The sequence below is a fragment of the Calliphora vicina genome, chromosome 5 (assembly GCF_958450345.1).
Source record: "Calliphora vicina chromosome 5, idCalVici1.1, whole genome shotgun sequence".
Classification (NCBI taxonomy): Eukaryota; Metazoa; Arthropoda; class Insecta; order Diptera; family Calliphoridae; genus Calliphora; species Calliphora vicina.
In genome coordinates this window covers 1,088,967-1,099,869 of record NC_088784.1, presented here as the reverse complement: position 1 = coordinate 1,099,869, position 10,903 = coordinate 1,088,967, and the positions used below count along the sequence as shown (strand labels likewise).

General features: G+C 29.6%; 1 protein-coding gene across 1 annotated transcript; it reads left to right on the top strand.

The window, feature by feature from the left end:
- The first annotated feature begins 243 nt into the window (after window positions 1-243).
- Window positions 244-10,015, top strand: LOC135960859 (KH domain-containing, RNA-binding, signal transduction-associated protein 2). Its single transcript, XM_065512259.1, has 7 exons — window positions 244-474; window positions 7,601-7,686; window positions 7,765-8,028; window positions 8,962-9,250; window positions 9,320-9,559; window positions 9,626-9,788; window positions 9,860-10,015. Exons 1-7 carry the CDS (start codon window positions 408-410, stop codon window positions 9,969-9,971), a joined length of 1,221 nt encoding a protein of 406 aa, XP_065368331.1. The 5' UTR covers window positions 244-407; the 3' UTR covers window positions 9,972-10,015.
- The last annotated feature ends 888 nt before the right edge of the window (window positions 10,016-10,903 follow it).

Here is a 10,903-nt window from a genome sequence, read left to right as displayed (position 1 = left end):
ATAAAAACGTGCTGCTAAGTATTTATTACAAATAAAAAATTCAACAAAAAAATAAAAAATAAATATGAAAGATATAAAAGGATTGTCTGTCATCTTCAATATGCTCGTACATACATAATAATATTTTTATGTTTGTATGTACATATATTTTGAAGACTATATTCCTACATACTTTACATACATACATAATACATACTTATATAAGTACATATATACTTATAATATACATATGTGGCACATAATAAAAGGTGAATGATATTTAAACAGCTTATTAAATCAAATATGTACGTGCTGTGCGTCTCTCGAACCAACAACTTGGTGAAACTGTGTTAAATCATAGAACAAACAATAAGGTATTAAAGAAAAAATATTGAATTTTATTCGAATAATCGTATAAAGAAAACACTATGGATGTCATTTTGAAAGCAAATCAAATGGATACACCTGAAGAACAACGGTCTCCCAAAGGTTCTGGTAAGTTATTTAGTTTACGAATAGTTTTATTTATTATTTATTATTAATTCTTTTCTCTTAGTTTTTCTTTTATCCTTTCATCCTTAAAGTTTATTGTTTTACAAAACTTTTGCACTTGTTTTTCAACCTTCTGCTGCTGCTGCTGCTGTTGTCTTCTTGGTTTCTTATTGGGTGGAGTGGAGTGGAGTAGAGTTTAAAACAACCAGTCAGATTAGTTTGTTTATATGTTTATTTGTTTTATTACCTTAAGGCTTTAGGCCAGGGCTGATGTCTTTAGATTTTATCTAAAACTATTCACAAACACAAAATATGTATGTACATACAAACATACAAACATATAAACATCCATATTTTATATTTTAATCTGCATTACGGTTGTACATATTGATACATATGGGCATTTCCATGTCATCGTACATGACATTTGTGGAATGGGCTTTTGCAAAAATAAGAATAACTAAAAAATAATTTGGTCTTTGTGATGCTATACTAAATCTGCCAATAATGGGAGGTATTTCTTCATTTAATTTTTTCCACTAAACCAAATATTTTTCACTGACATTTGAAAATGATTTCGGGCATATGGCCACCGCCGCTGTTCTTGACAAAGCGTATTATGATCTTTTTGCACACTTCCGTCTACAGCGGCGATTTTCAATATTGAAATCTATCAATCCACAGGTCGATAGATGACTTGCTCATATGGACGGTTATGTGCACCACGAAGTCGTCTATAAGTTGAGCGAATCGACGACTGATTTTCAAAGTAAATTTGGAAAATTTGGTAGCGTCAATGTTCAAACCTCAATATTCATATTAATTCGTGATGATTTACCAGATTTGTCATAAAGTGAGCGCAGTATGACAGTTAGATTGACATTTACATATTTTAGTAATAAAAAATTCAAATTCATTTCTTACTACATACTAAATCTGCGCTTAGTTTTCGCCGCCAGCTTAGTCTGCTACAAACTAATCAAATTAGAGACTGTAATTTTGCTCTTAACATTTTTTTTTTAAAACTGTAAATACCTAATAAAATTTGAGAGTTTTTTCTTCCTACTCAACTTATCTTGAACAAAGTTTCAAGGGTTTTTATTTTTTTATTTTAGTCGTGGTTGACATATTCATGGACTTGCCCATAAGTACATTTTTTTATACATAGACATTATATACTTGTATGGGATTTTGTCATTTTGTAACTGTTTAATACAACTTAACGAGTTTAAACAAACACTAAAATGCAGTTAACTTGATACCTAATAATCTGCCATCATTTTTCCCTTCTCCGCTCTTTTGTTTTGACGTTATGCTCGTTTTATATTCGTTATGCTTTGAGCTTTAAACATCAACATTCATTTACTTGTAAATAATAAAGGGAAACAATCCAGAACTAGCAAAGAATAAATTCTATGCTAAAATGGCTGACGTTTTTTCCTCTGAACTCCTCTTACTCCTATTCGTACAGACGGACAGATATTACGAAATTAAACTAATAAATTAATACTTGTCAGCTGTGATTTATTGTAGATATTATTTTAAATCCGTGCCCTGAATCTGTCAGTTTGTTGTTGCAAGTTCGAACTGTCCCTGAATCTGATATGTCTGATATGTGTATCAAAATAATTGCACTCCTTGAAGTTACAGTTTATTTATACACAAACTCCCCCACCAAAAATGTTAAATGAGGGTATATATTAGGGTATTCAATTAATCGGGTTTCTGATTTAATCGGTTAATCGAGCAAATAATTTAGATTTGGATTTATTCGGTTAATGATCGGTTAATTATTTTAAATTGAAATTACAAAAACATAAAAAACAAACAAAATATAACAAATTGAAGAAAAAATAAAAGCAAATATGTTATTTGAGATCCTTTTTGTATACACATTTGATTTTTTTGAGATCTTCTGAAATAATCTTTTAAAAAAAGAATATAACTTAAGTTTTTTCCTTTTAAACGATTTTTTTCTTTAGATTTAATAAAACTTGACACGGAAAAAACTCTATCGCTGATTGTAGATGTTGGAGAAATCGAAAGCATGATAAAGAATATCCAATATCTCAGTTTTTTTTTTAGTTTTTTTCTAAGCATATCAAATCTTTCGTTACACCATTGGTGTCTTTTTTGGACTGTTTTAGATTTTGAATACTTTTTATAGTTTCGTTAAGTTCCGATAAAAGACTCGTTTCAAAAAAAGTCTATACATGTAAATGCAAACAAAGTTTAAAATACATGTAAATTAAATATGTCAGTTGTTATTCTCACTAAACATTTTTCTTGGATATTCGAACAAATATATAATTTTAATTTGAAATACATATGTATTTGAATTGAAATGGAAAAATAAATACAAAGAAATATGTTAAAGTCCAAAAAAAAAGAATTTCGGTTAATCGATACAAATTAATCGGTTTATTTGTTATTTGAAAATCGGCAATTTTTTTTATTATTCGAAGAGTTAACCGTCCAAAATTAATCGGTTAACCGATTAACGGTTAATCGATTGAATACCCTAGTATACATATATAGAAATTTGTCATTACGTGTGTAACATTGAGATATATTTATCTGATATCCAACAACATATACATATATATTCTTGATCCTTATGCAATTCTAAGTCGATTGAGCTACATATGTCCTATGGAATAGGTAAAAATAAGTTGCATGTAAAAAACAAATCACAAAATAATAAGATAATTTCTATATAGATAGAAATTTCGTTGCCTAATTTCATGGTGATCGGTCCCTAATAAGTTTAACCTCCGAAAATCACTCACGAATAACAAATTATTGAATTTTAAACGGAAACAAATTTTGCACATGTACTCAGTGTAGGGTATTATATGGTCGGGCATGACTGACTATACATTCTTACTTGTTTCTTATTGTTATACTGTGTGTGGTATGCAAAAATGCTAATCCATTTTTAAATAATTTATTTTATAAAAAAAACCTTTATTTAATAATTGCAGTGAAAAAACTTTTTGAACGCCGTCGAAAAATCTAAACCATTTTCTTCATAGAAATTCCTATTTAACAAAGCGATACAAAAAAAGTTATCTCCCTAATGTACATTATAATATTCATTCATTCATTCATCCATCCATTCACTCAGTCAGTTACTCAGCTAGTCTGTCAGTAGCAGTAACATAATTTTTCCGTTTTTTCTTATTTTTCATCTTCTTATTTTTATTTAAACAGGATGGTTCTTTTGTTATCAAAGAATGTTAAGCTTATCTTTAAGAATTATATGTAAATATGTATGTACGTGTATGAATGTAAGAATACTATGTCTATTATGTAAACACAACACATTTTTATAGCTCAAAAAGATCAGCCACATTTTATGCAAAACCAAATGTAACTATTTTTTAAAAATAAAAAAAAAAATTACATACGTATTATAGTTGTAAGAGTTTGTTTGCTACCATGCAGATAATACAGAAGTTTACTTTATATCTGTTTAGTAATGAAATAGATATGATCTTTTTGAAATTCTGAATGTCATACAGTTTTTTCGTCAAATGCTTATTTCGGTCGTTTTGTAATAAATATGCAATCGGTTTGTAAGATCTTGTTGTTGTGTTTTTATAAATGTTTATAATAAACAATTTTTCGAGTATAAACTAAGGTGTAACAAGTTCGGTGTTACCGAATATAAACAGCTAACATAGTAGGTTGTTTTATAGTTTTTTTTAAAGCCTTTTATCTACATACGAGTACTTTAAAAATGCCTTTAAATAAACATACATACGATGTAAATAAATAAGCATGTTTGTATGTGCTCGCTTGTCTAAAAGAAACAAAAAACAAAAAAGTAGTTATAGTAAAATACATACATATGTACTTATGTATGTATGTATGTATGTACTATATTAATTAATTAAGGTGCATTTATTTTTCTGGAGTTTCATCAAGACCCACTATTTTAATGAAGAATTCCAAATATTAAAAATGTTTAGTTTAGATTGTGGAGGTGAAAGGGTTAACGTTTTCATCTATAGGAAGATAAGTATGAAATAATGTGGTAAAATATTGACCTCATTGAAACAAGTAAGAGTAAGAATTCGGCCCAGTCCTTCACAAAAGTAAAATTTCAGAATAAGATTAAAAACTATTATTGAAAAGTAAAAATAAAATTTGTGAAATATTCCACCGAAACTTTTCTATTGTGTATCGAATTTCTAAGCCGTTATATACTATATGTGTAGCCGGTTAGGTATTTCATTAGATATTCATTCATATTGTCTAAGTACATGCCTTAATAAAGAAAATCCTGTTAATAAATATAATCCCCGAAATTAACCAATTGTCACACTTTCCGATAGAGTGTAACTCTAACATTCGGGTTGATATTGAATCAAATAAGTAAAACATACATAAGTTTTAGCTTTTGATGATTATTGCAACAAGTCTCTCTCATTCCGAAAATCACTGACATTTTAATAAAAAGCTTAAACCATAGAATAAATACATATGTATGTACATTGAACGGAAGGAGGAAGAAATATCAATGGAAAAATTAAGCAAAATTAATCTACATATTTTCACACACAAATCCATTCTCATGAATTAGGTTTTTGACAACAGACTTAGGCTTTTGGCTCTCAGTTACCTCTCTATTTCAGTTGTCATCTATGGCTTAAACTATCTGAAATAATTTTAGTATGAGGAATGTCATGTCAGTTCAAAAAATTTTGAATTATGATTTTGTAGGTACTAAAGTTCAAATATGAGATAAAATTGCTTGTTAGTTTATACCCTAATGTACGTACATATGTATGTTTGTATGTACATTAGGTATATAACTAATTTTGGCGAAATTTTTGGCCAAACCACTTGATGGCCAATGTTGTATAAATAATGAAAATCATTTTTTTAGGTCATTTGGAATCAAAAACATCACGCACCAACATCAATTTCTAAAATAACCAAATTTTTTTTTCTCTGAAAAATTATACAAATAATTTCATATTTTTTTGGCAAGTGTGAGGGATACTTCCCTTATTTAAAAATTATATTTTAAAATATGTACGCAGTTATTATCGAAGTAAAATATATTGTTTTTGAAAATCTTGAATGAAAAACTTTATTGCGTGGTTTTTCATATTTTTTAATGCTCTATTCGACTATGCTATGCCAATTTGCATATTTGCAAAAAATGTCAAAAGTTATATCCCTAATGTACATATGTTCAGATACATGCTTATACTTATAATATACAATATGAAACTAAAAGGAATACATATGGATGTAGCCAGAAATATCTGGGTGACATTACGATGACATATTTACTTGAACTTTTAAAACATAACGCATATGCATACATATGTATATGATATATGTATTTAACTTAACCTATTGTATGTATATAATTAAATCGAAAGCTATCAAAGGTTATGTTGAATACATACATACATACATACCTACATACATGTAAAAGTATGTATACGAAAACATAAAACTGGACCTATTTATGAGCACACTGTAGGTAGAACCTATTTGCGGAAAGCAAGCAAATTATCTCACTTAAATTTTCCACGAACTATATGTAATAATAGCAATGAAAGTTTAAAACTGGAAAATTGCTGAACTTTTCGGATATTTTAAAAAAAAATTTTACTTTCCCTTCACCATGAGTAATTTTCACTTTTTTTCACCTTAATAACTTACAAACACGATTGATACATAAGTATATGGGATATGGTCCTGGTTTGGTTGCTATACATATATTTATTTTTTTTCGCCAACAAATTGTTTTTAATATTTAATATTTATCTTAAGGTATTTGATGAATTTAGCCGAATTTAGCACTCTTACTTGTTAGATTTCAAACAGAAATAATTTGCATTTTATCGATGGCAAAATGGACAAATTTGTCTATCTCAACATTTTGGAGCAAAATTTAGAACAAAGTGCGAAAAAGTGGGTACAGAAAACATCTTTTCCATTTATGAAGACTACGATCCCAAGCTCACATTAGGTGTTGCAAATTTGGTTGATCCATAACTGTCCCAAATTTATAGAAACTACTGCACAATAGCCCAGACTCTAATGGGAGGAATTAGCTAGGAGAGTGCATCAAATAAAATTTAACACATTAGTTCAGATAAAAGAGTCCTTACTGAAAGCATGGACCTCAATAGAGCCGGTAGTATGCCAAAACATGGTAAAATCGATTCAAAGGCGATTACAGGTCATTCGAGAAAACAAAGGATATGCAACTAAATATTTATCGCCCACTTTTGAATACCTATTTTACTCTGTCCGATTTTGTGTTTGTTCCTGGTACATCGTTTTATGTTTAGAGCACATTTATATCAGACAATGTTGCGTTTGAGTCACTATATGTAGTTCACTTTTAGCTTTTATAGCATGGTTACTGTAACCATTTAAATAGTGTTACACGATTTTTAACAATATTATAGTCACAGTAACCATTTACATGATTGTGGTAACCATAATATGGCTAATTTACGATTCACATGATTGTATCAACCATATATATGGTTACAGTAAACAAATATATGTTTGTGGCAACCATATTTATGATGAATAATTTTATTATAATATGTTGTTCTCAGATTATGATAAGCCTTATGTCGAGAGCAACATAATATGATAAGTCCTTCATCATATGAATGGTTGTCACAAACATATATTTGTTTACTGTAACCATATATATGGTTGATACAATCATGTGAATCGTAAATTAACCATATTATGGTTACCACAATCATATAAATGGTTACTGTGACTATAATATAGTTAAAAAACTTGTAACAATATTTAAATGGTTACAGTAACCATGCCCAACTATATTTTTTCTCTGAGTGTGTATATTAACAATTAAAACTAATGTCAGAAGGACGGACATTTTGTTCAAAATTATTTGGTTGGACCGATTTTACTTATTTTTAATACCAAACAATTCTGATCAACAGAGAATATTTCGGAAAATTTCATACCCCTAGGCCCTATCGTACCTTCAACCGACAGACGGCCGGAAAATAAGGACTAATCAATATACGCCCCATATTTTTGAGAAAATTTAATTTATTCAATTATACACATTAAGAACTACGTTAATAAATTATTTTATATATTTTACTAATAGAAAAATCAAAAATGCTAGATATAACTAGAGATCGGCCAGTAAAAGTTGCAGTAAAGGTAGCTGTACCCGTCCGAGACCATCCAAAGGTAAATATACAATATACATACATATTTATATGCATATAAATTAATGGATGTATAACAAATATTAATTCTATGATTTAGTTTAATTTTGTGGGCAAATTATTGGGTCCGAAAGGCAACTCTATGAAACGTTTGCAAGAAGAAACAATGTGTAAAATGGCTGTTCTTGGACGCGGCTCCATGAGGGACCGAAAAAAGGAAGAAGAGCTGCGAGCAAGTGGTGACAGCCGCTATGCCCATCTATTTGATGATTTGCATGTAGAAATTTCTACGTTTGCGGCACCCGCAGAGGCCCATGCCCGCATTGCGTACGCTCTAGCAGAAGTAAGACGATTTCTAGTACCGGTAAGATTAAATTGAATATATGAATTTATATTTTGTATGATGCAATCAACGAGTAATACATATATACATACATAAATAAAATAATTAATAAATAAATACATTTATTACTGTGCAATTATTACTTAAAACCACATTTATCATTTATTTACCATTTACAAAAAAAAAAAAAAAACATGTCACAACCAAATGTATGAAATTTTAATTTTTTAATTACATACTTTTCACTAATGCTGCTCCTAGTGGTAAATACACATCTAGTACATGATTAAGTGAGTACAGTATGTACCCAACTAACAAATTCACACATTTGATATCAAGTTGATTGAATAATTTGTGAATAATTATAAATAATAATATTCTCAACAAATATGGGAGTTAATTCTTAATTTGAGAAAAAAAAACTTTAGATACAAATTGCACATAAAATGTGTGGAACATAACTATGTTTTATTTATTTAAATTACGTTAATTTCATTTTGATTCCTTATGAAACTCTATTAGAATTCAGCTTTGAGCTAAATGCCATTTTGATAAGATAAGCCAACCGAATTTGAAAACTGATTTTATTGTACTGGACATAGGGTAACATAGAGACGAACATAATTGTCAAAAACCTAACTCTTGCAACAACAACATACATGCTAGACAATGTTGGAATGTCTCGTCTGTATGTATAACTCTCTAAACTGGATCTCTGTACTGGATTTAAAATTATAAAGCGTACTTTCATAATACCACATTTTCAAATTCATAAAATTTATATATGTATGTATTTCTACAAGTTTTTAAAACTTGCAAGTAATTTTTTTTTAATATTTTGAGTTTTGTTGTTGACAACTGGTAAATAACTAATGATTACAAAACTTAAATCAAGTTTATCTTTAACTGTCAGTTACTAAATTTCGCTATTATGATTTTTATTTTCGGATCAAGGACTACCATGATGACATACGGCACGAACAAATGTGGGAAATGCAGGCGTTGACTTCTTCCACTACTCTGCAAAATTCTGGCAGTGATCAGGCAAGTCCCTCTCGCATTATTGAGGGTGGTATTACCGACATGGATACTTCAAATGATGAAAAATCTGACAACGAATTATCTGTCATGGACTGCATGGCACCCGGGAAAATGGAAAAAACACATAATTCTTCAAATCCAAGTGCAGTAACACCAAATCCTACAGATTCTCTTAAGATACCACCAACAAGTGCAGCCTCATGTAAGCATGCATGAAGAGAAATTCAGCGTAACAGTAAATTAAAGCAATTTTGTTATCATGTTATTTTAGTACATCCTTGTGCAATGGCTGTTACACTGCAGCACCAATTTTCAGCGGCTGGTATTGGAGGCTTACTAAAACCATCAACGGCGGTAGCTGCTGTTACAGGTCTAACACCAGCCCAACCAAACACTACCTTGACTTTGCCAAATGAAACAGAAGCTAGCACTACATCAGCTTTAACTCTTCTAGATTCTGCGGGTACAATACTCCATCCCGCTCTTAGAAATATTAAGACAATTAATATCGGTAAGTTATTTAAGCCTATAACTAAAGCAAAGTACTTTAAAATTAAACATTTGTGTGGTTTTGAAGCTGGAAATTTGACACGTAAACGTCCCTTATTGGGTGTGCCACGATCCAGTATGAATCCGACCAAGCGCACGGTAATGACACTATTAGCTAGAGCTAAAAACTCACAAGCATTGCATACGGTACGTAATCCAGTAGGAACGGCGCAACCAACTCATTTTACCGAGTAAGTAAAACAATTTCGATATTTTTTTTTTGGCATCAGCATATTGAAATAACGTTTATCTAATAATTAAGCCCACTCCAGATGTTGGCCTCGCCTTTTATAATACCCCATCACCATCATCATCAACCCATGGATCAGACAATGTTGGCGTTGTCCAAAGAGAGCCTGGCCCAAGGTGTCTAAGAGCAATAATCTTCAAATACAATTAGTTTGTTTTTGTTTTATTACCCTTTTTAATTATTTTTCTTTGTTTATGAATGATAAAGTAAGTAAAACTACATGTGTATGATTTACAAATACACACATACACACAAGTGCATACATACTTGAGCAAATATTTAATTAAAACCACAGAATTATACTGCGATCCTCAACAACAACAAAAAAAATCCCCCGCCTCCTTAAACTACTTAGTAGATCTACCACAAAATAACAATTACTGAGCAATGTTACGATCAACAAGAACATTTGTTGGTTTTTATTTTATAAAAAGAAAGAAAAAAAGCTAAAAAATATGTAAGAGAACTTAATTATTTATACATACATACATAATACTTAATAAATAAATACATATATTTACAAAAAGATAAAAAAACAAAAACAAAAAAAAACAAAACAAAACTAACATAAAAAAGAAAACAACAACAACAAAGTAATATTGATTAAATTGATTTACTTTACGAACGATCGATCGATCGATGACTTATAAAGGTGAAAAGTGAAATGAAAATACCAATATTTAGGGACTAAAATTAAAAATAAGAAAACACTTACACAAATACACCCACCCAGAGACACACACACACATGCATAACAAAAGGATACAAACTTATACACAAATTCTATTTCTAATTTACAATAAGACAGACGACACTAACGCTTTTTATAACAAACAACAACCAAAACAACACAAATACGAAATAAATAAAATAATTTTAAAACAACCACAACAAAAAACTTAAATATAAACATTAGAGTTAATTTCAAAAATTTGATTTGCGGGTATCATAATTTTTCTGAAGGTTTTTGCGCAAATAAAAATAATGGCGTCCTTTTTTTTTGGAAAATTTTCACTCCTTGTGGTGGTTCAACGCACCTAAAGACGCGTATTTTGA

Coding starts and splice junctions, on each gene's coding strand:
- LOC135960859 (XM_065512259.1), top strand. CDS start 408: ATGGATGTCATTTTGAAAGCAAATCAAATGGATACACCTGAAGAACAA. Junction 9,560..9,625: donor TATTAAGACAATTAATATCG/GTAAGTTATTTA, acceptor GTGGTTTTGAAG/CTGGAAATTTGACACGTAAA. Junction 9,789..9,859: donor CAACCAACTCATTTTACCGA/GTAAGTAAAACA, acceptor CTAATAATTAAG/CCCACTCCAGATGTTGGCCT.